The sequence below is a fragment of the Vicugna pacos genome, chromosome 16 (assembly GCF_048564905.1).
Source record: "Vicugna pacos chromosome 16, VicPac4, whole genome shotgun sequence".
NCBI classification, from domain to species: Eukaryota; Metazoa; Chordata; class Mammalia; order Artiodactyla; family Camelidae; genus Vicugna; species Vicugna pacos.
The window spans coordinates 58,077,575-58,103,566 of NC_133002.1; the positions used below are offsets into that span (position 1 = coordinate 58,077,575).

At 50.5% G+C, this 25,992-nt stretch overlaps 1 protein-coding gene across 3 annotated transcripts in view; it reads left to right on the forward strand.

The window, feature by feature from the left end:
- Positions 1-1,370: 1,370 nt before the first annotated feature.
- Positions 1,371-25,992, forward strand: part of TMEM94 (transmembrane protein 94) — a 34,249-nt gene continuing 9,627 nt past the window's right edge. For all 3 annotated transcript variants that reach the window (XM_015235292.3, XM_072939564.1, XM_072939563.1), the window contains exons 1-10: positions 1,371-1,498; positions 11,652-11,781; positions 21,448-21,567; positions 21,900-22,027; positions 22,307-22,443; positions 23,967-24,169; positions 24,525-24,676; positions 25,047-25,149; positions 25,371-25,457; positions 25,686-25,802. In XM_015235292.3, coding sequence (XP_015090778.1) covers positions 11,758-11,781; positions 21,448-21,567; positions 21,900-22,027; positions 22,307-22,443; positions 23,967-24,169; positions 24,525-24,676; positions 25,047-25,149; positions 25,371-25,457; positions 25,686-25,802 — 1,071 coding nt within the window. In that variant the 5' untranslated portion in view covers positions 1,371-1,498; positions 11,652-11,757. The remainder of the gene's footprint in view (positions 1,499-11,651; positions 11,782-21,447; positions 21,568-21,899; positions 22,028-22,306; positions 22,444-23,966; positions 24,170-24,524; positions 24,677-25,046; positions 25,150-25,370; positions 25,458-25,685; positions 25,803-25,992) is intronic.

Genomic DNA, 25,992 nt, shown 5'->3' on the forward strand with positions numbered 1-25,992 from the left:
GGGGACCAGGCTCTGAGTAAGGTACTGTGGGGGCTGCCAAGATAAACCAGCTACCTTCAGGGAGCTTGAGGCCTTACAAAAATAATTCTGTGCAAGCATACTTTTGTAAAGGCGGCAGTGGAAACACAAAGAAAAGCACAGTACTACAGAGAGAGTTTCAATGACTAAAAGTTAGGGAAGGTTTCTAGGCAGGTAGTATTTGAGGTAGACTTTTAGGATGGGTGTGTATTTGAACATTGGCTTTATTGGTAGGAGGGAACCTTCAAAGCATAGGGGATCTTTTGGGCAAAGGAGCAGAGGTGGGAGGATTCCCAAGGAATTTAGGGGATGGTGGTAAATCCATGTAGCTGCAAAAGCAGTTTAGCTTGTGGGGAGTTAAGCCTGGAAATGTATGTCTGAGTCAACTTATGAGGGGCTTTGAATGTCATCAGGGAGAGAGATTTGGACTCTATTTGCTAAGATAAACTGCAAAAGATTTTTGTATGCAGGAAAGTGACCTGATTTTACCAGTTTTAGACAACAGCTAAAACAGTTCAAACATACAAGATTAGGAACTGAAATGGAAACTTCTTGTCCAGCTGAGAAGAGAGATTTTAATTACATAATTAAATTCATTAATAGGGAGAAGGGTCTCTTGCTTCCCAGGGCCAGCCATGACTCTCTTCCAATTTTATAAAAAGACCAAAAAACAAAACAAAACAAAAAAAACACCAAGTCTCCAGACTTAGATCCCTGGGAAAATAGAAGTAAATACTGACACAGACTTGCTTTGTTTTCCCAAGAGAGGTCTCCCAGGGGATTTCTCTAATTATCTAGGGGAAAAAAATTTAACTTGTTTTTCCCTTTAGAGTTTAGCCGAGCTGGGGGGAAAACTGCAGTATTGCCTTAGATTCTCCAGCTTTGCTTATACGCAGTATTGGTCCCCGAGGGACTCCCTCTAAGGTCTCTCAGCAAGGTGTCTCTAGGCATTTGTTCCCAGCAACAAGGAAAGAGCTTAGGAGTAGGAGACACAGGCGCTCTGCAAAGGGCTTATTTTAAAAAGAAAGACGAGGGATAGTAGGGTTCTGTCTATTTTTTTAGGATAATTCCGTAGTAAAACTAATCGAGGTGAAAGCCATGCCCTCTCCTCTGGCCAGGACTTCAGGATCAGAAGACGCCTGGGCTCGACGCTCAAGGATGTACAGTGGTTGCGCGCTCTCCCGCCGGCATCACTGCGCTTAATTCCGCCAGGCTCCCAGAGGGGCGGTTGCAGCTACAGCCTAGTGTGCCCCCCAACCAATAAGAAGCCAGAAAGCCCCGCCTGTCTTGGATTTTGACCAATCGTCGCCCAGGACTTTAGCTTGCTAGCCGGCGCCTTCGTTGTCAGAGAAGGGAGGCAAATCCCCTTGGAGTTGCCAGTAACGGACATGGCTGCGGCCCCTGGAGGAGGGGACGTGAAGTGAGGAGGGGGCAGGGAGGGGAGAGGACCCGGGCGAGGAAGACTGGTCCCTGGGCCCCGGTAAGTACGGGAAGGCCGGTGGCCCGAAGCAAGGGGAGCAAAGGGGCGTGGGGTTCGGCCTTCCGTGTCCTCGAGATTCTGGGGCGAGGCGAGGGGAGTCTGGGGTCTGCACCCAGGGAATGGCCTTGGGGGATCCCTTCGGTGGGGGAGTCAAGGGACTGGCTCTTGCCTTCAGGTCTTGGCCATTTCCTTTCCCCAGGTGCTCACACTTGCCTTCGGCCCTGGCTTGGCCTCTTAGGGGTCCCGCGTCAGAAATCGAAGCCTCCCGCCAACAAAGGCTCCCTGCTGCAGGTTTGCTCTTGCTGGGCCCTGGCCCAGAGGGCTACCAACGCTGCTGTTCAGTGCATTTATAGGTCTCTAGGAGTCCCCGTACCCGTCCCAATTCAGACGGTTGTCTCCCCTGCGTGCGCTCTCATCCGCCGCCGGAGCCCTGGTGCAGACCACCTGCCCTATGTCCAGGTGAATGGAGCCATAGGGGCTTCTCAAACCTGAGAAACGACGTTGCAGTTTGGAGATGCCCTGCCTTCCCCCACCCCACTTCCGCCTTTCTAGAATGTTTAAAGACTTCTTAGAAGCAACCAGAGGGACATTACTGCCACCCTATAACCTGATCTCTGTGCAGTGCTCTCATTCCTCTGCTGCACAGTGCTGAAGTCCAGTTCCTACAGTCCCTCGTGGGAGCCCCTGCCCGGTGCCAGATACGAGGGAAAGCCTGCTCTTTCATTGGTGTGTAACCACGGGCTGCACTTTGGCACGTTCATTGATTTGGTCACGTGCTGCTTCATCCCACCCTCTTTTTGCGTATGTGGCTCTTAGGGGAAAAAGGAGGGAGCCCTGCATTGAATCCGTTTTCCTTCTAGTATGTGATTTTTGTGCCTTGGGGAATATGATACTTTTCTTTTGCTTTATCAAGACACTTGCCTCAGCTGTAGTGACATAGTTCAGTTAAGCCTAGGTACTCGGAGAAGATGGAAGTCAGGAGGGAGTTTTAACGTTTTATTTTACAGATGGGGAGACTTACTGTTGGGAGAGGCAGAGGGACAGGTCCAGGGTCACCAAGGGCCAGGACTGGAACTCTAAAGTCCATATTCTTGAGTTCTTTATCCACTAGAGCTGGTTGGTTTCTAGGTGTGATCAAGTGAGGAAATCAAGTTCCCTGACTTCGCTGAGCCTCTTGCAGTGTGGCTGTGAGCATTAAATGAGATGGTATAGATGGGATCCCTTGCACAGGGTCTAGCACCTACTAGGTTCTTAATAAAATTCTTAATTTTTTGCAGTCATTAGTTTTAAGTAACCAACAAGTAGTTCACTGGCTGATTTCTTGTATTAACATTTATTGAGGTCTCTCTTTATATTTGTGTGTGTAAATTATTGCAGTGATTCACAGGGGAGGCTGGTAGGGGCGGAGTCAGAGCAAGGTAGCTCTTCCCCTGTTTTGGGAAACCATTATAGTGTCATTAGAGGTGTTTAATGAGAGTGTGATTGTGTACACATAGAGGCAGAAAAATGTTAAGAACCTTAAGAAAGAAGAAATACTATGGTGGTATGTCTTTATGGTACTCTTGGCAAAATAAAGAGCTGATCTTAGTATTCCAATTAGATAGTTGTAATTTAATTTTGGGGGGGCAGATAATTAGGTTTATTTATTTTTGTTTATTTATTTTTTAATGGAGGTACTGCGGATTGAACCCAGGACCTCGTGCATTCTAAGTATGCGCTCTACTGCTGAGCGATACCCTCCACTCCAGATAGTTTTAATTTTTAAAAAGTGGCACAAGTAAGGTTTATTATCTAAAGAGTCCAATAAAAGTGATCCATAGAATAAAACAATTTGAAAACCACTGTAGAGATCAGAAGACATCAGAACGTAGACTGTAATTGAGCCTAGAATTGGAGATAGCATGTTCACGTAAAATCCGCAAATACTCTGCAAAGGCTTATTTCAGCTGCCATGTTAGCTTTAAATTCCTTGCTCACTGGTTTGTGTCAGAATGACAAGTAGGGAAACTGGTGGAGACCATGGGGAAGTGCAGTGACTAGGGAGGTGGAGTACAAACCATCCCCTGGACAATCAGCCACCAAATAATTGAGAGTTAACTGCCCTTGAACCCCCACCCCACCCCCACTCCCACCCCTTGTTGGTGGTGACCCGACATCAGAAGATTAGTCTGGGAGAGCCAGGGCTGGGCGGTGAGATGGAAGAAAACAGAAAGCCCTTCACATTTCTATTTTGAGAAGTTGCTAGGGAGTGCCAGCTCCAAGTGTTGAGAATCAGCCTTTTGGAAAGCTTAACTCCTGCAGAACTAACGAGAAACGAAGGTTGCTGTCCAGGGGTTCCTCCCACTGCTCTTTCCCTCTTGTTGGGCTTGCGAAACAATTTCTATAGGGAGAGGGAGGAGCACCATCGGAAAGATTACCTCCACCCAAGGCTTGACTGAGCCTCACCTGGTGAGTCAAGTTGGAGCTCTGACAATTGCCTTTCCCGGAACCATTCCTGGTCTTCAAATGAGAAGGTTCCAGGTCATGGTTGGCACTTCTCCACTGGTCAGCTGTTAATACTTTTTTGTCTGGTTATTGTGTCAGTGTTGTTTTCACAAGAGCGTCTTTCTTTACGTAAAAGATAGATTCCTTTAAAAATACTGTTTAGACTGAGATTTCTGAGTAGGCCTAGGTATGTTTACAGTACACAGGTGAACTAAAGGCTAAGCTGTGGCTGCAGCAGGAATCTTTTTCTTCCAAACGGACCAGCCAGCCAGAAGGTGTGGTTTGGTGACCAGGAGTTCGTGTAATAATAAGGTTTGCCTGTGGCTACCGAGACAGTAGTAAACAGGGTCACGTGGCATGGCTCGTAGGCTTAGGGCCAGATTTAGACCTGGCATGATGCCTGCCTGCAGAGGCCTAGCGAGTGGGGCAGAGAGGGGTGCCCAAAGGAAGGAAACCCTTCCAGGGCTCACATGGGCCTTTGGGAAACCAGAAAGAGTATGTGAACCCAGTTTTCTTAATTTCAGAATTTTCTTGAAAAAGCGATTCCTGATAGCAGTCTTCCTTAGTAGGGAGGTGAACAGAACAATATTGAGAAACACTTGGGAAAAAGTATATACTGGAGAGAGACTCCAGTATACTGTACTTTTTTTCTTTTCTTTTTAGTTTTTTTGGCTGGGGATAATTAGGTTTAGTTATTTATTTATTTTTAGAGTAGGTCCTGGGGATTGAACCCCAGGACATCCTGCATGTTAAGCATGCACTCTGCCACTTGAGCTATACCCTCCCCTCAAAGGTGTATTTAAAAGTGCATAAATAAACAACAAAGTCTTACTGTATAGCACAGGGAACTATATCTAATAACTTGTAATAACCTATAATAAAAAAGAATATGAGAAAGTATATATATATATAAATGTATAACTGAATCACTATGCAATACACCAGAAACTAACACATTGTAAATCAACTGTACTTCAACTGAGAAAAAAAAAAGGGCATAAACATCCCTAAAGTTAACATGGAGTGCACTGAGGGAATATTGCTTAGTAATTTCAGCCAGAGCCAATTGCAGAATCAGAAGTTGCTGAATTTTTTTTTATTGTGGTAAAACATACATAACACAAAACTCACCATTTTAACCAGTTATGTAGCATTAAATATGTTCACGTTGCTGTACAACCATCATCACCATCCATCTCCAGAACTTTTTCGTTTTCCTAAACTGAAACTCTGTCTGCATTAGACACTAATTCCCCATTCCCTCCTCTTCCAGTCGCTGGCAACCACCGTTCTACTTTCTGTCTCTAGGAGTTTGACCACTCTAGGAACCTCAGATAAGAGGAATCATACAATATTTGTTATTTTGTGACTGGTTATTTCTCTTAGTGTAAGGTTTTCAAAGTTCATCGATGTTGTGGCATGTGTCAGAATTTTCTTCCTTTTTAAAGTTGAATAAAACTCCGTTGTATGCATATACCACATTTTGTTTATCCATTCATCTGTCGATGGACACTGGGGTTGCTTCGACCTTTGCTGTTGTGAATAATTCTGATATGAGTATGAGTATACAAATATCTATTTGAGTCCCTGTTTTCAATTCTTCTGGGTATATATCTAGAAATGAGAGGTTGCTGATTTTTTATTTAAATGGATTGAACCCAGGACCTTGTGCATGCTCTACCACTGAGCTGTACCCACCCCCAGTGAAGTTGCTGAATTTTTAAGGTACATTCACATGGTTTGAAAATCAAAAGGAACAAAAGTATATACGGTGAAAATTCTCCTTCCCACTCGTATCCTTAGCCACTCAGTTCCAATTTATTAATATCTTCTTTTGTAGGTCGTGCTTTTGGTATTGCATCTAAGAAATCCAACCCAAAGTTACAAAGATTATCTCCTGTTATTTCTTGTAGAAATTACGTAGTTTTACTTTTTCATTTAGGTCTATGATCCATTTTTTAGTTAATTCTTGTGTATGGTGCAAGCTATATTTCTGAGTTCTTTTTTAGTTTTTCATCTGAACGTTCAATTATTCCAGCACAATTTGTTGCAATACTGTCTTTTCTCCGCTGCACTGCCTTTGTGCCTTTCTTGAAAATCAATTGGCCACATATGTCTGGATCTATTTCTAGACTCTGTTACCAGGCCAATACCACACTGCATTGATTACTGTAGCTTTATAAGCCTTGAAGTCAGGTAGTGAAACTCTTCCTCCTTTATTTGCTTAGGGTAGTCTAATTTGAACATCTCTTCTTGTGAGTGGAGTTGAGCATCTTTTCAATATGTAGATGCTACTGGATTTCTTGATTTCATGGTCTCTCTGGGTTAGAAGAGACCATAAAAAATCATCTCTTTCTTATTTGCTACCTGCTGTATTTATTATCTCCATAATTTCCCACCTTCTCCACCCTTTAGTGATGGGGAGCTCGTTCCCTCTCAGGGTAGCCTCTTCCATTTTTCATACAGTTTTAATTATGTAGAAGATACTGCTCATAGTCAGTACCAATCTGCCTCCCTATAGCTCCTTTCCCCTAATTTAGTCCCTGTTTTTGGAGCCTCCCAGAGTAAGCCTGGCCGTTCTTCCACCTGGCAGCCACCATGCCCTTTGCAGCCCTGCTCTAACCTTATGTGTTTTTGGTGCACTGGCTACATGTCTTCGGTTTCCTCCACCATTTCTCATGTGATAGTTTCTCCAACCTGGTTGCTGGTCTCTGGAATCCTTCCAGTTTTGTCAGTGTCCTGCTTAAAGTAGGTGATGCACGAATGAACAAAATATTTCAGAGATGTTCTGAAATGCGCAGGAATCAGTCTTACCCCTCTATTTTTGGGGACATGGCATGTCTCTTAATGCAGCCTGAATATGAATGAACTTTGGGTGGCCATGTCATTTATATTGAAATTATATTTAACTAAGCCATTGGTAGTAGTTTTATATGATAGTTTTTGAACCCAAGTGCAGGAGTTAATACTGAATCTCTTACAGTTAAATTGAGTCATTTCTGGCCCATCATTTCTGCCTGTTGAGATCTTCTTGGAGCTTGACTTTGATCCCCTTTCCAGGTTTATGCTAACCAAGAATGTGATTAGCATACCATCTGTTTCCTCTCTCAAGTCATTGATAAATATATTGACTAGGGTGCCACCAAGCATAGAACCCTGAGCCTTGCTATTGAAAACCTCCCTCCAGCTGAACATCAATCCACCAGTTAATACACTTTGGGCACAGCTGTTCAGCTGAACACAAGTCCGCCAAATTGTGTTTTTGGTGTGTTGGATGTGGCTAGAGTGCCAGCACAGCTAATGAAGATTGTGTCGGAAGAGATAAGAAGGACAGCCAGCTTCTCAGCCTGCCCTCAACCTGAACCCTGAGCATCCACTTAGCTCTTTTTGATGCAGGTTCTGAGCTTGGCAGCAGGAAGCATCACTCCTTCGTTCTCATCACCACCTTTTTTTAGATACTTGTCAGGGTAAACCAGGGTTATTGTAACTTTCTTCTAACTCTTCTACCTGTGATTTCTTTTCCTTTACTCTCTGATCCATTCTCTACCTTCTTAAAATACTGGGACCTACTCAGGAACCTTCAGTGACTCCTCGGGGTCTCTTTGTTTCAAGGGCCCCTGCATTACGGCCCCTGATTCCCTGTCCTATGTGGTCCTTCAGTGATTTCTTCACTCTTGCCTATTCAGGTGAGACCAGTCTTACCAAACAGTCAGATCACCATCTTTCAGAAAGGCTCCTGCGTTTCTTCCTTGGTGCCTTGGATGGGACTTCTGGCTCTTGCTTGGGTAGCTCTTCCTCTTTTTACTCCCAAGCCCCTGTTTGTAATTCTCATTTAGTATTTCAGTGCTGTCTTGAATTTTAGTTATCTTTTTTCTTAATAGCCTGGACCACAATATTATAAATCCCTCTAGGGAAGTCTGTATCTTATGCATCTTTGAAAACAGGCCCGTTCCTTATACTTATTAAATGTCTACAACTGCAACACACTGTAGGAACTTGATAAATGTTTGCTTCATTGTCCCTTCTCTTGTATATCTGCCAAACCTTGTATGTTGTGGCATTTTAGAGGTTGGTTGAGTTGATTTAGTTGGAGCTCAGATTCTACCCTAATTCTGTTTTATTAATTTTTTTCCCTACCCTACCTTAAAAAATCAACTCTATGATTTTTGAATAGAGGCAACTCTTTCCACATAATGAAATGCACCTATTTAAGTATATTGTTCAAGGGATTTTGACAAGCATTTGCATCCCTGTAACTACCGCGCACAATCAAGATATTAAACAAATGCTCCCTGTGCCCTATGTAGTCATTTCCTTCCTCTCCTTACCCCCAGGCAGCCCCTGACCTCTTTGCTACCACTATTGATTCGTTTTGCCTGGTCTAAATTTTATGTAAATGGAATCAGAGAGAGAGAGTAGGTACTCTTTTCTGTGTGGTTCTTTCACTCATCAGATGTTTTTGAGATTCAGCCACATTGTTGTGTATATCAGGACTTCATCTGTTTGTTACTGGATAGAATTCCACTGAATGGGTTTACCGCAATGCGTTCATCCATTCACCTGTGAGTGGACATTCGGATTCTTTCCAGTTTTTCGCTATTTTGAATAAAACTGTTATGAACATTTTTTATGCAATTCTTTTTGAGGACATGTTTTCATTACTGGATCATACAGTAAGTGTATATAGTTGACCCTCCAGCTGCATGAATACACTTATATGTGGATTTCTTTCACTAAATATGTACCAGAGTGCTACATGATCCATGGTTGGTTGAATCCACGGATACAGAACTGTAGATGTGGAGGGCCAACTGTTATATGTGGATTTTCCACTGCACTCAGGGGTCAGGGGTGGGGATGTTGGGGATTGATGCTTCTAACCTCCGCTTTGTTCAAGAGTCACCTGTACTTTTTTAGAAAGTGCCAAAATGTTTTCTTAGTGGTTATACCTTGTTATATTCTGACCAGCAATTTATGAGTTCATATCCTCCCCAACACTAGGTACTGTCAGTCTTTTTCATTTTGGTCATTCTAATGGGTGTATATGAATATTAATACTGGTAAATATAAATGTGTTAATATGAAAATTAAGTATCAAAATATTTTAATATTGAGTGTTCCAATCCATGAACATGGTATAGCTCACAGTTTATTTAGGTCGTCTTCATTTTTCTCAGCAGTATATAGGTCTTATGTGTATTTTTGTTCAAATCATCCCTAAGTATTTCATGCTTTTTTGTACTGTAAGTGACATTTACACATTTTTATTTTCCTATATTTCATTATAGCATATAGAAATTTACTTTATATTTGCCTTTTGTATTTTGACCTTATATCATGCAACCTTGCACATTTATTTGTTCTAACATCTTATTTGTAGATTCCTTAGGATTTTCTACATATATGATCTAGTCTTCTACAAATACAGTTTTACTTATTTCTTTACAATCTTTATGCCTTTCAGTTCTTTTCCTTCTCCTTACTTTTGAGTTCTCATTTTGACCTAGGTGGCTCTTTGTTCGTATTTCTTGTTTGCTAGTGATAGTAATGGCAACTATTTATTAAGACTTACAATGTGCCAAATACTGTGCTAGACCCTCTGCATATCATATATGTTTTTTATTTTATTTTTTATTGAAGTCTAGTCAGTTGCAGCATGTCAATCTCTGGTGTACACCATAATGTCCCAGTCATACATATATTTACATATATTCATTTTCATATTCTTTTTCATTAAAGGTTAATACAAAATATTGAATACAGTTCCCTGCACTATACATAAGAAATTTGTTTTTTATCTATTTTTATATATAGTAGTTAATATTTGCAAATCTCGAACTCCCAAATTTATCCCTCCCCCCGCTTCCCCCCGGTAACTGTAAGATTGTTTACTATGTCTGTGGGTCTGTTTCTATTTTATAAATGAGTTGCATATCATATTTTACAAAATTCTTGTTGTATATCTGTGAAATAGGTATTATCACTTCCATTCAGTGACCAGGGACACTGAGGCTCAGAGAGACATGTGATTTGCCAAGGTCACTTGGCACTTGATACATGATGGAGCCAAGATTTGAACCCAGGAGTGTTTGGCTTTGAAGCCTGTGGGGTTTTTTTTTTTTCACTATGGCCAGAGAGTAGACCTGGCCCTTTAAGGATACAGCTGCTGGTTTCGGATTAGATGCTTAAGGACAGCTCTCTCCCAGAATCCCATGTATGGAGCAATGGGAAAACAGACTCTTAGAAAAATGTCACGCTCCTGGCTGCCCTTTCTGAACTGCCGTGGTTCCAGCCGGCCGCAGTTATTTCACTCTTGGAGTGTTGGCAGAAGGAGTTAAGCAGAATTCCCATCTGGCTCTTGGTGCCTTTCCCTGTGTGGTGACTACCTCATCCAGCCCCTGCTGGGAGGGGGTGTCATGGGGATCTTGAGCTGTACTCATAAACAGGCCCTGGGTGCCTGAATCAGAGCGGCCTTGGGGAGAAGTGCACTCGGCCTCTCAGGATCCCATTTCAGTCGTCTGCCAAAGACCAAGTTCACCACATTGTGAGGCTGCTCCCAGCACCGTTGCTGTCTCTGACCCTTTGGGGCCAGCTCTGCTTTGAGAGCTGTGGCTGGAAAGGCAGGAGTGGGGAGACTTGGCAGCCCAGTGACACCAGTGCCCCTTGCAAGGAATTGGATGGGATTGTGGAGCGGAGGTGGCGCCTGCAGAGCCTGGATCTCCTGGCTAGGGGCCTCTGGACACAGCCTTTTTTTTAATTGATTCTAGACAGCTCTTTTATGGATCAGTTCTCCTGGGCTTCTGACCAGCCCTTCTTAACAAGGCTTTGCTGCAGGCCCCAAAAGAACTGCCCCAGTCAGCAGGTTAGTGCTTTCTCCACAAGCAGTCACCTGGCACTAAACCAGATTACTCAGTGGCACTCTTTACCCCAACACGCCCTGGTCTGAAATGACTAAAGTGAGTTGGCCACTGGGATGGATGGGTGAGGGTCTGGGGTTGTGTGGGGAAGGGGTGGCGGGTAAGGAGGTAAGGCTAATCTTCATTTTCCTGATTGTTGTCCGATTGCATCCCCCATCCTCGTGGTCACCCACCCAGGTACCTGTTGAGCACCGCCCTGTCCGCATACTGCCCTAGAGGCCCGCTGTCCATGGGCACGTCTGTGTTGGCACGTGTGGTGTGTGTTTCCCAGCCTGAGGGAGTAGAAGGATGCTATACGCCTGCTGGCAGTGGAGTGAGCTCGTCTCTGCTTTTAGCATCCCTGCTGCTCTCCCCACCACTCACCCACTTATTCGGGTTGTATCTAGATTCCAGTTTACCTTAATGATAACATTCACTTTTAAAGCACTGAAAATCCAAGGCTTTCCCTGTCCCTTGGAAGTCAGCGAGTGAAAGAGTACACAGGGAGCAAAACATATGTGCCCCCGAAACTTAGGGTTGAAAGGGGGGAGGCTGGCAGCCCTGCAGCTTCTTCTCCATGGCCCTCTCCCTCCTGGCCTCAGAGAGTGGACTTCAAGCTCACTGCCTCCAGGACAGACCGGGGGCCCTGGTAGTCAGTGGCACCAACCTCTCCATGCACTGCTCTGTTGTTTAGATGATACTGTTGCATTTCACAATCGCTGCCCGTTCCAGCAGCCTGGACTTAGGGGACCTCTTTCTTCCTTTTTCCCCAGATGCTGTGCCTGTGACAGAGCCACTGGGGTTTGTACATGTTGGGGAGGAGCCTTCCTTTCGGGGGTGACCACCTTCCTCTGGGCATGCCTGCAGTACTCTGGGCCCATGGACCTGAAGGAGAAGCATACGGTAGGCCACGGTCGGTTCCCTCATGGGTGTTGCCTGTGTGTCTCTGTTGGGGTCTCCCTACCTGTGTTTTCCTGGAGGTCCTCATCTGGGGGCTTTACACCAAAAGTAAGGGAGGGGGCGTGGCTCTGAGGCTTGAGATATGTAATTGTGATCCCTCTGAGAGATATTATTGCTCAGCTGGGACACACAGGCTCAGGGAACTGTGACTTAAGGTCAAAGGGTGGACCAGTCAACATAGCTGCATGGGAGCCGGTTTCTGATTTGGTTTGGCTCTGAGCCAGTCTTCCACTCTTTGCCCAGGGCTGTGTAATTTCATTTGTTGGCTCTTTGCTAGGGCTCTGCCCCAACCTGCTGGGCCGTGTTGAGTACTGCTGGGCACCCTCTCTGTGGTTAGGGAAGAGCTACCTGGTCAGACTCCAAACACAGCTGTGGGATCAGCTGGGGGTGGGCATCCCAGAGGTCCAGGTGTCCTCCGCAAGCCTGACGTAGGCACCCTGGCCTCCAGGTATGCCGTCTTTGCGCACAGGTAGATTTGTCATGGATCAGAGCATTCCTCTCCTGGGACGAGGATTGCCCTAGAGGAGGTCCTTCCTCCTGGACTTCGGTCACACCTTCCTCATAGGCCCGTCTGTCTCTGATCTTCCATCACTCGGCTGTCAGGGAAAGCCATCCAAAATGCAGAGCTGAACCTTTGTTGCCCCTGCTTAAAAGTTATCACATTGCCTGCTGAAACCTTTAGTGTGGGGTACAGAGCCCTCCAGAATCCCACTCCTGCCCACCCACCCAGCGTCCCTAGCTTCCCCTGCCTCTGCCTTTACCGCTATTAATTCTGAACACTTCAGAGTTTGGGCACACACTCCACATTTAGGCTGTCACCCTAAAATTATCCCCACCCTTTTAAACTTTAAAAATTGTATTTAATTTTATTTTAAATTAAAAAATTTTTTAATTTAATTTTTTTTAATTTAATGGAAGTACTGGGGATTGAACCCAGGACCTCATGTGTGCTAAGCATGTGTTCTATCACTGAGCTACACTCTCCTCCCTTATTTTTTGATTTTTAAAAAATTTTAAAGTTATTTTATTTTATAACATTTTTAAATTAAAAAAATTTTTAATTAATTTTTTTTTAAACTCACCCTTCTTCCTTCCAAACTCCTACTATTCTTTCTTCAAAATCCAATTTAGTTGGGGAGGGTATAGCTCAGTGGTATAGTATATGTCTAGCATGCACGAAGTCCTGGATTCAATTCCCCCTACCTCTGTTTAAAAAAAACAAACAGATAAATAAACCTAAAATTACCTCCCCCCAATGAAAATTTTTTTTAATTTAAAAAGGAAACAAACAAACTAAAAGAAACCCAAAACAAACAAAAAAGACCCATAATTTTATCCAGATACAGCCTCCTTCACCCTCCAGAGTTGCTCCTTTCAGTATTCATAGCACCTCCACCATCATACTACTCTGCTGTCTTGATGTCACCTGTCTGTTTATCTCAGTGTTCTGGCTCCTAGCATAGAACCTGGCATGTAGCAAGGGCTTAGTAAATATTTATTGACTTGAACTTATGGATAGTGATCTTCCTGCCAAAGAGATCTTGGGAGGTCTGGAGAAGGAGCTGTGGGTCCACACTCTGGTGCCTGGCTGACTGCTGACGTGTTCAGCTCCAGGCTTCACGTGCCTCTGGATCAGCTGTGGAAGAGGCTCATGGACCTGAATTGGAAGCAGGTGTGTTCAGCCCACTGTTTACAGATGCCCCTGGCTGCTCTGCACGTGTCCATCCTAGCAGTGACTGGCACGCAGGGAAAGCCGCCCTTGCCTCTCCTTTACCCTGGGTGCAAGGCTGCTGCATACGGTTGCAAGGGCTGTGCACTACTCAATTCCAGGGAGCACCCCGGCAGAGGCTATGATGTTGTGCATATGGTGGCCTGCCTGGGTGAGGCTGACTGTCCCCAGAGTTGTTCTGTGGTTCCAGCCTATTGCTGAAACCCCCATTCCTAGTGAATTGAGGAAACAAAGTTCCGTGGTCCGGGGGCTGGCTTCTTTCTCAAGAAGAACACTTGTGAGCCCAAGGTGGGTAACTCTCAGGGGGCTTTTGTCCAGGAGGGTTTTTCTTTTTCTTCTTTTTCTTTCTGAATAGATGAGTCCCACCGTAGGAAGAGTCATCACCATCATCATAAGCCATCTTTATGGAATGCTTCCCTTGGGTTGGTAGAACTCTAGGCACTGGGGGATGGCCTCTGGCTTGGAGAGGCTTACGGTGTAGTTGAGGAATTAATAGCACAAGCAGCTAAGCAACAGATATGATGGCATTTCTACCTGAAGTACCTTGCGTGTTGTGTAAATGGGTTTCTATAGTTGATCTCTGTGGCCTCCCACAGTCAAAGGCTTCTTGGAGACTAAGGAGTGGGAGAGCTGGTGTGGTGGTAGTGGATGGTAAGGTGGCCTGTCATCACCTTGCTACAGCCCAGGATCAGTTTGGCTGTTGCTGGTTGGTTTTTTGCACCTCATCCCCTTTCTCTTGTGACCTTTCCTCAGTGTCCCCTGCAGAGACTCTTCTCCCATCTCCAGTCCCCCAGCCCATGGTGGATGTGCTGTGGCAATGATGGTCTGGGTTTCTCCTTCTCAGATACAGAGCTCTGCCTCTCACTTGCTGAAGTGGGTGGTGTTGGAAGGGGGCAGGACGCCAGAGGGCTGCGCTGGGGGCCCCGTGGAGCACCCGGGTTAGACCCTACGCACTATTCTTCTAGGGCCTGGTGCACAGGAGGGAGTGTTTGTTTAGTTGTGATGCCTGTAGAGCAGTGCCTTGGTAGAAAGCTAAAGGGGGAGTGTGACCTGGGAGTGGGGCACTAGGGGACAGGAGTCTCTCCTTGGCAGTTTGCTGAGGCTACAGCCCGACCACACAGGCAGCAGCCATCCTGAGCGGCTGGTTTGGAAGCTGGCCCCCCCTCCCCTGGCCTGCACCTCATAGAGACTTCCTGTCCTTAACCTCTGGACTGCCAGGGCCCCTCCTTCTCTGTTCCCATTCGGCTCTGGGTTAGGTGGGGCCCCACAGGGAGCTGTGCTAGAGAAGGGGGAGGGGAGAGGCTGGCTGGAACTCTGCTAGGCTCTTTCTTCCCTTCCCTGCAGATGAGATGGTGTCGTCTAGGAAACAGGGCCCTGGAGTAGTGTACTCGGGCTCCAGACTGCTCTCTGGTTTTTGGACCTGTTAGGCTGTTTCTGCTCCCTTGAGGTTTTCCAGCCATATCCTCAGGGTGGCCTGGATAGAGGCAGAGACATCTCCTGTCCACTCCCAGGGTCTTTTGCCCCCTGCACCACCCGGGAGGGTCCGTGCTGAGAGCTTCCTGTACGTCCAACTCGGGGTCCCAGAGTGATGCCCAGGCTCTGCTTGAAGCCCTGGGAGGTGCTGAGATGGGAGCCCTAGGTCACAGGCCTCCTCCTTCTTCCTGGGATGAGGCCTCATGTCTGCAGGCAGTGTCCTGGTCCCAGTAGCACTTCAGCAGGTGTGTCTCAATGCGCCTGGGTGGTTATTAGCAGCTGGCCGAGCTCTGCACTCTCAGATTAGTGGCTGTTGGGTCTTAGGTGTTGGGATCCCCAGGGGCCCTTCCTTTCAACTGGCTCTCCCCTCTCCTGCTGGATTCTCCTGCTGCTCTGCCCTCCTAGAAGTCACTGCTCCAGTTTTCTCAATTGCCAGTCCTTCCCCCTCCATGTAGGATGTGCTGCTATTAATAACTCCCAGGTCCCCTCTCCCCTCCTTCCTGCAGCTCTAACTGTGGGAAGAGCTATTGTTGGCATGGCTCTGCGCTGGGGGTCTCAGTGATCTGGGGGGCTCTTGTGGACGGCAGGCTCAGCAGAGTGGAGCTCTGAACCTTGCTCAGTGACTTGGGACCCAGGAAAGGGAGTCTGGGGAGAGAGGCAGGTACTCCTTTGATACCAGCAGTTGCCCTCGGGGCTCCGGGGCAGCAGCCATTTCCCACACAGCTTCTTTTCCCCACTGTGGGCGTGTCCGTACCCCCTGGGCTGCACATCGCACCCTATGGTGGCCTCCTCTGAGGAAGGGGCCAAGCCCCTGGACATCTGGCAGAACACCTCCAAACTTTCTCCTCTCAGCCCCTCCCCCTCCCTCCCTCTGTCTTGCCCCTCCCTCCCTGCCTCCCCGTTGCAGCGCTGCTGCCTCCTCCTCCCTCCCTAAATCTGCAGCGTGACTGGAAGTAGGCTGAATTAATCAGCAGATTGAAGCTCCACTCTGCTGCTGCTGGGTTCTCTGCTGCAGGGGCTCCTCACTCACAGGCTCTCCAGCTCTCCCCTCTCCTCTCTCTGTCCCTGTCTTTCTCTGTCTCCAAGGGTGGTGTCGGAGGTTCTGTGGCTGCCTCGTTGTGGCCCAGGGGCTACCCCATGCTCTTTAAGCAGGCGGAGCTATGGATGGCCCATCAGGGCAAACGAAACAAAGTGAGTATGCCAACCCGGCTTGACATGCCCATTCCAAATGCCTTGTTCCCCGCTTTGTGTCGGAGGCTTCGGGTTAACAGTTGGCATGAGTCTCAGAGATGGATGTTGAACCGGAGGCAGCTTGGATTACGAGGTAGTGAGGACCGTGGAAGGAGACTGGGAGTCGGGGCCAGACAGCCAGTGTGCTACCTGCCAGCCAGGCTCCCGAGTCACCCACTACAGGCCTGGGGCCCAGGTTTCCCAGTGGGGCATCCTGTCAAGGTGTGCTGGGACCTGGGTCTCCAACGCACAAGGCATGGCTGCCAGTCCCTCCTCGGGGCCAGTAAGGGGGCTTTTCTCGCTAGACCGCATGGGTCACTGAGACAGGAGCCACCAGGGCCAGGGCAATTTCTTCCTGGGTCTTGGAGGTGAGGAAGAAGATGGGTGAAAGAGCCAAGGTCAGCATGAGCCTGGAAGTATGAGGAAGAGGAGGCGCCTCTGCCTGAGGCTTTGAGTTGCTTGTCTGCAGTCGATTTGTGTCTGGCCAGACCCAGAAGAGATTTATGGTGACTGCTCTAAGGGACCCTGGTGTGTAGTGGCCGAATCTCAGCTTCAGTTATTCAGACCCCAGGGAGTCCAGCTTTGGGTCCCCTCCCACCTGCACTGGCCAAGAAGGCTGTGACAGTGGGGACCTAGTGGTTATCTGCTGTTGTCAAGGCCAAAGGCAAAGACAGATTCATAATCTGTCTACTTGAGCCTGGGAGACCTTGATTCCACTTTCTCCCGAAGTAGGTGGAGCAGCTGCTGTGCTGAGGGAACTTCTGAGGAGTCCTGAAAGGACAGGGGCTGGGGGCTTCTGGTCCTGGGCTGCCCGAGAAACCTGACCCAGGTGGCCTGGGTGACTCAGGTGGGTTGGCTCTTGAAGGCTCGTTAGACTGACCCAGATGCTCCAGGCCCTGAGGGCCTGGTTCTGTTTCGTAGCGGATTCCTTGCAGTTCTGACTTGACGGAGAGTTCTTTCACCACCTGCGGCTCCCCCAGTCCCCATGCCCTGGCCCTGTTCCCCTTTGATGATGGAATAGGAAGTCCAGGGCCTGAGGGGCATCTGCTGGGGGCCTCTCCTGAGCCCACACTTCCTAGAGCCTCTGGTTCCTCTGCTGGGTCCACTTGAGGCTGAGCAGTTAACAGCGGGACGGGACTACTTCTACCTGAAAAGCGTCAGTGTCAGGGGAGAGGCAGGGCCTCACCTCCCCTCTGGTGTAGAAGCCGAGCTTAGCTATTGCTCCTCACCTCAGGGACATCCGGGGAGCGGGAATTTCTGAGCATCTGGGAAGCAGGAAGAATCTCTTACTGCCTTTGGGTACTGAAGGCTGGGGCAGATTTTCCTTGCCCTTCTTGGCTCTGGTGGACGAGAAGAGCAGAACTCAGATGGCATGTGTTCGACTTCTTATTTCTCAAACCAACCCCATCCTCGCCTGGTCTCCCTGCCATGTGGGGGTGCCCAGCCTCACTCCCTGCTGTGAGAAAGGCTGGCAGAGCCCGCTCACCAGTGAGCCCTTTCTGAATTTCCTTTGGAAAGTGTGAAGGTCTTTTCCCCATTTCCTGGGTGTCAGCTCTTACACCGTGTCAGGGAAGAGCCACAGCACGAGAGAAACAGTGATTTTACCCATAACCGGGACCCTCCTGCCGGAGACGGGGTGGAGAGTTGGCACTGGGCTCGGTGGGCGGCCGTGGCAGTTGGATAAGAGGGGTTGGGGGACTGTGGAGAGTCAGCTGGCCTGGAAGCCTGTGTCCTTGCCCCGGGGCCAGCCTGTGTGGGCAGGCACTTTCTTGAGGAGGCATATAATTACAGAATGGCTTATTTTTCCACTGCCATGCTGGCTTTAATCGCCAGTCTGGAGTTGGTGCTTCAAGCCAGACACAACATGCGGGGGCAGACACTCCGGCAGCTCTGCAGCCACCCTCTGCCTCTGTAGGCCCTGCCCTGGGAGCACCTGCCACCCTCTGGCCTTGCCTCCCACGCCCAGAGAGGAGCAGAGTGCAGGTTCTAGAAAGCTGGAGGCAGGAGTGAAACGATTGCTGGGCAAGGGGACGAGGGGGTTGGGGGAGGCCGTGCCTGGAAGAAGGCAGCGGATGCAGGGCGGCCACAGGGTAGGTGGAGGGCAGTTCCTGAGCATCCATGGTCCAAAGTCCAGGCCCGAGGAAGGACGCTGCCCCAGCTATCCATCTGCTCCGTTAGCCTTTCTCTGCCTTCATGAGCCTGGCACTCATTCCAGAGGGAGCAGTGTCCTAGGTGATCCTGCAGCCCCCTAGGACGCGTCGACCCTTCCCTTTTCTTGCCCGCACGCATCCTTTCCCCCTTTGCAGGCCAGCCTTCCCCGCCTCCAGGAGGTTTGCTCACTTTATTGCTTCTGGTGGCCTGGCCTGGGCAAGTCCATCCTGGGAACTCCCACATCCCATGGCAGGGAGGGAGCTCAGAAGGTTGAGCCTGAGGGAGAAAGGGGCAGGGATCCAGCCTCCCAAACTGTCTTCTTCTTGGGCTCTCTTGGGAGGGGCAGGCCCTCTGGGCCACCCCCCTGGACACGAGAAGGCCTGTGGTCCCCCTGTCTTTCCCCTGCCTCCTTCCAGCCACTGGAGGCTTTCTTCTCTCGTGCCAGGAGTCGAGGAGGCAGAGGTCCAGACCTTGCCTTACGTGACACTCCTTTGTCCTGGACCATGGCCTCTCAGGGCCAGGATCCCTGCCAGAGGGAGATGAGCACTTTGGGGTATAGTTTTTACCCTTTCTGGAGTGCTGGCTCCTTGGCTGGAGGGCCATTTCTTCCTGAGCTGAAATAACCAGTTATCCCCTCTGGGAAGAAGCAGCTCTCATCCTCATAATCCCCCAAAGCCGCCGTGGAGAGTGGGGATTTGGTGAGATTTAGGCAAGGGATCTGGGGAGTCTTTGGGCCTGGCCCGTCCTCATCCATCAGGCTGAGGGAGCTGGTGATGGGCCAGCATGGAGTGCTCCACTGAGGTGCACCTCACCGTGCCAGGTCTGCAGCCATGGGATGCTGCCCCCAGTCCGTCAACAGCTAGTCGTGGAGATGTGTGTCCAATGAGAGGCAAGGCTGCTGAGGAGGGGGCTGGATGTGGAGGCCGGCAGGGAGGAGGAAATCCAGAACCTGAGTGGGCAGAGCCAGGGCAGGACCCTGGGGAAGGCAGATGGACAGGAGATAGGAGAGAAGGGGGAGGGCCACGAGCCCAGGTGGCCAGGGTGACACTGGCTCTGCGACCCTGGGTCAGGACTCAGCAGATAAGCCCTGGCCCTCTGTTGGTGCCCCAGGCCTAGGGCTTCGCTCCTCTTGCTCAGGAACTTCTCCAGGTGGAAGCCCACATAGGTGCCCTTCCAGTAGCCCCTGGAGAAGACTCACTCCTCCCCCAGGCACAGCCTTCCCTGGGGGCGTTCTTCTACCCAGATCCCCCGACAGGATCTGTGCATCAGATCCAACCTGGGCTGGGCCTCGCCTCCAAAAGTTCTGATTCAGTACATCTGGGGTGGGGCCTGGACATCCACATGTGTAAAAGCTCCAGGTGTTTCTGCTACAAATCCTGGGTTGACAACCCTGATTAGGGTGTCACTGGGACCCGCGAAGCCACATGTACACTCCTTCCTTCCTTCATTCAGCAGGTATTCACTGAGCTGCTGCCCTGTGCCAGGCACTGTCTTAGCGGTCGGTGGGAGGAGTATAGAGATGGAAGAATTCAGTACCTGTTTTCAAGGAATTGGCAGTCTGGCTGGAGAGCCAGACAAGTAAATCTGTAATGACAGTCCTCCACGATGCCGACTAGGGGCCAGGTTGCCCGGGGTGCTGTTGGAATACAAGCCTCCCCCTATAAATGCAGCCCTGGGTTTTGGGAAATTTTCCCAGAGCGGGTGATGCTTGAACTGAGTCTTGAAGGAGACGTAAGAGTTGTCTGGGGCAGGGAGTGTGTTCTCGGCTAGGAAAATACAGAAAGTATTTGCATGTGAGCTGGGGGAGCAAGGCACGCGCAGCAGGAGCGGCGGGAAAGGAGGCTGTAGAAGCTGGCAGATTCCAGGTCACGCTCAGGAGTCTGGGCTAGATTTTAAAGGTAACTGGGGTCAGTTGCACTCACTGGCTGGGGTGTGGCAGTTGGTTTGGAAAAGGTAGGGACTTGGGGGGTTGGAGGGAGCAGGAGGGGTTAGGGTAAGGGTAAGGGGCTGGGCTGCCTGGGTGAGGTGGTAACTGCAGGAAGGGTGCTGACTCTGGCGGGGAGGTCCAGGGGGCAATTTCGGGGTTTTGGACATATCAGCTTGTAGGTACCTGTGAAGCAGCTGTGGGGCAGTTCAGTAAACAGGTCACAATTCAGGGTACCGGTCAGGCTAGAGGTACAATATAGGAGTTGTAAGCTTATCGGTGGTGGGTGAATCCACGTGGCCGACGTTGCCCTGGAAATGTACATGAAGTTTTCAAGAAGATGTCGTAAGATGGACTGTGGGGTAGACAGACAGGAAAAAAACAGGAGAGAAGCCCAGGAGCATGGGATCTCAGTGGGAGAGGTCAGGCCGTGGGGTCACACGGGACAACGTGCCGGGAGCCACCCCCGTCCATCCACCACCCTCAGTGAGATGAGGGTGCGGTACAGTCGGTGCCGGTCCTTTCCTGGGAGCGGCTGTCTTGTTTCTGAGATTGTGTCCTTCCCAATGTCGTGGTGTCACAATAGCCTCCCTTTTATGAAATGGTGGTAACAGAAGTTGGTGGGGTTTTTCCTTAACGTTCTTACTAGGAACAAATAAACGCTAGCATCTCTAGGTTAGTTTTTTTCTCCCCACTTAAACAATACTTATTTTCTGACCCAGGAAATCTGAAAGATGGCAGCAGTAAGCTAAGTCGGGAGGCCAGTGGTGAGCATGGTCTGAGTGGGGCCGGAGGGTGCTGATGGCAGAGGGTTGAGAGTTGAGTGAGAGATGAGTTAGGAAACATTGAGTATAGAAAGTTTTGTTTCTGGTTTGGTCATAAACTTGGCTTTGAAGAGCAGAGGACTGTGTGCTCTAACGTCTTTTAAGTTGGTGGAGATTTGAGCATGCTCACGCCCAGAGGGACTGGGGCTAGTGGAGGTGGGGAGGGCAGGGATTCGGGAGGAGGGAGGAAGGTTCTAGGGGCGTGGGAGGGGAAGGCCCCATCGTGGCAGGGACCTGGGCCTCCGGGGAGATGCTGAGTACCTCCCGCTTGCCTCCAGGGCGAGCCACCCTTGGCCCTGGGCCTGTCCACCCGGAAGGCCCTCAGCATCCTGAAGGAGCAGCTGGAGGCCGTGCTAGAAGGACACCTGAAAGAGCGGAAGAAATGTCTCACGTGGAAGGTGAAGCATTGTCACAGGGAGCCCAGGGCCTAGTTAGGACGGAGAAGAGCTTGGGAGGCTCGTTCCTGGGTCCTGACTTGCCCTGTCACCCTGGGCAGTGAGACCTGTTCGAGGCATCACTAAAACTCAGAAGGACACCTGGGTTCCTTTCAGAGTGATGTCCTGACCCCAGCTGGGACCGAAGTGAGAAGACAAAGGTGGCCACGGGGCCTGAGTCTGGTGGGTGTGGGAGAAAGGTGGCCAGATTCTAGCAGGACGGAGAATCTCAGCTCCCCGCTCCCTCCTCATCCCCCGGCCTCTCACTCCCCGGCCTCCTGCCCCTCCCTCCTCAGGAGACGTGGAGAAGCAGCTTCCTGCACCACAGTAACCGCTGCTCCTGTTTCCACTGGCCGGGTGCCTCACTCATGCTCCTGGCTGTGCTGCTGCTGCTGAGCTGTCACGGGAGCCAGCCGGCCGGCAGGTACACGGCCGTGGCCCTGGGACAGGCTTCCTCCCGCCTCACACAGCTTGGGGTCTGGGCTTGTCCCTCTCCTGCCTCAGCACCCACCTAGGACGTCCTGGGGAGAGGGGCTCCTGCCCCTGGGTTGTGTGGGAATCCTCAGTCCCTCGCTGGCTGATGTCAGGACCAGAATGAGAGACTCTTCAGAAGGGAGTGGGGAGGAGAGTCTAGGGCCTGGGTTTGGCTGGGCTGGAGGGCCCCCCGACTCCCTGCCTGTACCCCCTCACCTTTTCCTGCCAGCCACGGTGTGGAGCTGGTGAACGCCTCTGCGCTGTTCCTCTTGCTGCTGCTCAACCTCATCCTCATTGAGCGGCAAGATCGGCTGAAGCGTCAGGAGGTAGAACGGAGACTCCGAGGGATCATTGACCAAATCCAAGGTGAGGGCAAGGGGCAGATGTGTCGGGTGGGAAAAGATGCCCTGGACATGTCAGAGCCCTCGAGCTCCGCTCCTGAGACCCAGCTGGGTGCCCCAGCACGTTGGCGTCGCCTGTGGTCAGCATTCTGGGGGCTCTTGTCATCAAGAGGGTTGGAAGGATGTGCTGCCCTCTTATAAGCATTGCAGTGAGAGCCTTGGGACCACTGTGGGCACCCAGGCAGGGGCCTGGGCAGGTAGGAAGGCTAATGGCAGCACAGTAGACTTGCAGCCTTGCCCAGTTGATCAGGAGACTAACAGAAAAGACCCTCTCTTGGCAGGAGGACAGTTGAGATTTTTCTCTTCCAAGTCTGTCTTGTCTAGTGGTCCTGGGCCAGGGGAGGTGGGAAGGTGGACCAGAGAAGTCTGAGATACCCGTGAGCATCAGGGTTGGGAGCAGGGAGCTAGAGGCCAAGGCGGAGCAGCTCAGTTCCTAAAGAAAGGTGTTGCTCAGTCAGGTTTCTGCTCGTCCTTCCTTTCAACTAGTATTTATTAAGCCCCAGCTGTGGATGGAGGATCACATTAGGCTCTTTTGAGAAACGCTGGCTCCTGCTTTCCCAGGCACGAATGGCCTTGTAAGAGAAGCAGTTCTCATGAGACTTCTCTCTAGTAGTGCTGGGCCATGGAGGTGTAAATGCTACGTGAGGATGTATTGGTTCATTCTGAAATGATTGATTAATTATGACCACGTGCCAGGCACTGGGAGTACAACAATGACTAGAGGGCTGAGCCTTGCTCTCCGGGAGCTTAGTCTCTTGCTCAGGAACCATCGATGGCTCCCTCTTGCTTATCAAAGCCATCCCACATGGCTTCCCAGAACCCCTGGCTCAGGCTCCAGCCTTCCTCTCCAGCCTCTTCTCTTCTTACTCATCCTCACGTTAAAACAACCCACCAGTCTTCACCCACTGCAGACTCCCCTGCCTCTTTGCCTTCATCCTGCTGTCCCTCTGCCTTGAGTGCTTCTCCCTCGCTCATCTCAGACTGACAAAATCTTGCCCATTCTTCAAGACCCATCTTAAATGCTCCCTTTTCCATGGAGCCATCTCTGGTCACCCCAGCTCTTCTGTGCCCCTGTGGCTCTGGGATCTTTCCCAGCACTCTTAGCATGTATTTGCCTTGTTTGACTTTATCTGCCCATACGTCTCATCTCCCCTTTTGGTTGTGACTCTGAATTGTCTCAACATTTGACTTTTGTACTCCTTTTGGGGCTCAGCACACCTCTCAAAGCCTGCAGCAAAGTTAGCGAAAAGTATTTAGTGAAATGTGTTTGAATGGAACTGGGGCACAAACAATAGGAGGTTCAGGTGTTCAGGGGAGGTGGAAGTGCCCAGGCTGGCATGGTTGGGAGGCAGCCTTGCAGAGGGAAAGTGTTGGAATGAGCAGCCCTTCTGGGGACATAGAGCAGATATGGCTCCGTAGGCGTTTGCTGGGTCTGGCTGGTGTGCGGGACCGTGGGTGAGGCTGTTTCCCGCTTTCCATTCTCATCAGATGCCCTCAGGGATGGCAAGGAGATCAAGTGGCCAGATGCCATGTACCCAGACCTCCACATGCCCTTTGCACCATCCTGGTCCCTGCACTGGGCCTACAGAGATGGACATCTGGTCAACCTGCCAGTTAGCCTGTTGGTAGAAGGAGACATCATAGCTCTGAGGCCCGGCCAAGAATCGTTTGCTTCTCTGAGGGGTATCAAGGTAGCTAGAAGCTTTTCTCCTTACCTAGAAGTCCTATGGGAATGTCCACCAACAATGGTGGGAGGGTCCGGGGGTTTAATCCTGGATGCTTCCCAGCCAGCTCCTAGGCTTCTTGGCAAGGGCTCTAGGAGAATGGAGAGAAGCTGGACCATCTTTCCCCTAGTCCCATTCTTTCTTCTCTTTGATCCTCAAGCTGCTAGGAATCTGGTCCCCAGGCCCCACCCCTGCTGCCTCTTTGCTAACGGACGGTCCCTAACCCAGTGAGATTCCTCCAGTTAGCTGCAGCTGTCCAGGAAGAGTGGCTTCCACAGAACGCATGAATTACCCTCGCCCTCCTTCCCTTCATTGCTGGCAGGATGATGAGCACATCGTTTTGGAGCCAGGAGACCTGTTTCCCCCTTTCTCTCCGCCCCCCTCCCCCCGGGGAGAAGTGAAAAAAGGGCCACAGAACCCCCAGCAGCACCGGCTCTTCCGTGTCCTGGAGACCCCCGTGATTGACAACATCAGGTAGGGGTGCTGCCCTGCCTTCCTCCTGTCCCCCGACTTCTCTGCCCCAGAGCCTCCTATGAGCAGGGGGTAGGGTGACAGGAAGGAGCCTTATTCATACTGAGGCCCCTTAGGGCAGGCGTCTCCAGAGGCCCTTCTCTTTAGCATCTTGTGAGAATTCTCAGACTGGGTGATTGACCCCTGCTCAACAATCTGAACTCTGAGGGGACAGCTCCGGAGGCTGCCAGGGGCCACTGTCCGAGAGGCCACTTGGCTCGGGCCAGGGAATAGGAGGGGATTATAGGACCTGGTGATGCTCAGTGAAGGTGCAGGCTTCTGGCTCCTCCCCTGAGCAGGGCTCGCCTGAGTATAGGGTCACCTCTTCCTGCAGATGGTGCCTGGACATGGCGCTGTCCCGCCCAGTCACCGCCCTGGACAACGAGAGGTTCACGGTGCAGTCAGTGATGCTGCGCTACGCTGTGCCCGTGGTACTGGTACGTGAGGCGGGGCTGCGTAGGGTGGGGGAGGGGCCAGGAGACGGGGGAAGCTCAAGGCCAGACTCAGGTGAGCGTGCGAGTGAAGACTGAAGGGTCCCAGCACGAGCTGGCCAGTGCCGGGCACGGGCGTGAGTGGACAGAAGAAGGGGAGCTTTTGACTCTGGTCCCTTTCTAGTGGGGAGGGTAGATTAAGGCAGCATCTCTCCTGTATGCAACAGGCCAGCTTCCTCATCACCAATGCCCTGCGCTTCCTGCTGAATGCGCCTGGCGTCACGACCTGGCAGTACACCCTCCTCCAGCTGCAGGTAACGACTGCCCTCCTCTCTGCCTTGCTTTTCTCTTTCCCTTGAGGCTGGGTCTCCCTGTGGCTTCGAGCTTAAGAGCACGTGCTTCCCTTCCTCCCTTCCTGCCCCTTGTCCCCAGCTGTCCCCTTTTACTCAGGGGATGTCCCCAGGGCCAGGGAAGCCCTTCCCTCCCTCCCTCTGTCCCTCTGTCTTGCCAGCAGCTCTTTGGGGGCTCTTCGCTCTTCCCAGGTGAATGGCGTCCTGCCCATCCTGCCCCTGCTCTTCCCAGTCCTCTGGGTTCTGGCAACCGCCTGTGGAGAAGCCCGCGTCCTGGCCCAGATGAGCAAGGCCTCCCCCAGCTCCCTGGTAGGTTGTTCCAAGATATCCAGGGGACAGTGCAAAAAGAACCAAAAACAGGAACAAAGAAAGAGAGGGGGTTGTGCCCCAGCAAACAGGGGCAGAAGTCCAGCCCCACTATGGGCCAGTGTGCTGGCAGGCCCTGGGCAGCTAGCCAAAGGGTTTGCCCTCTCCATCCACACGGGCCTCCAGGCCAGGC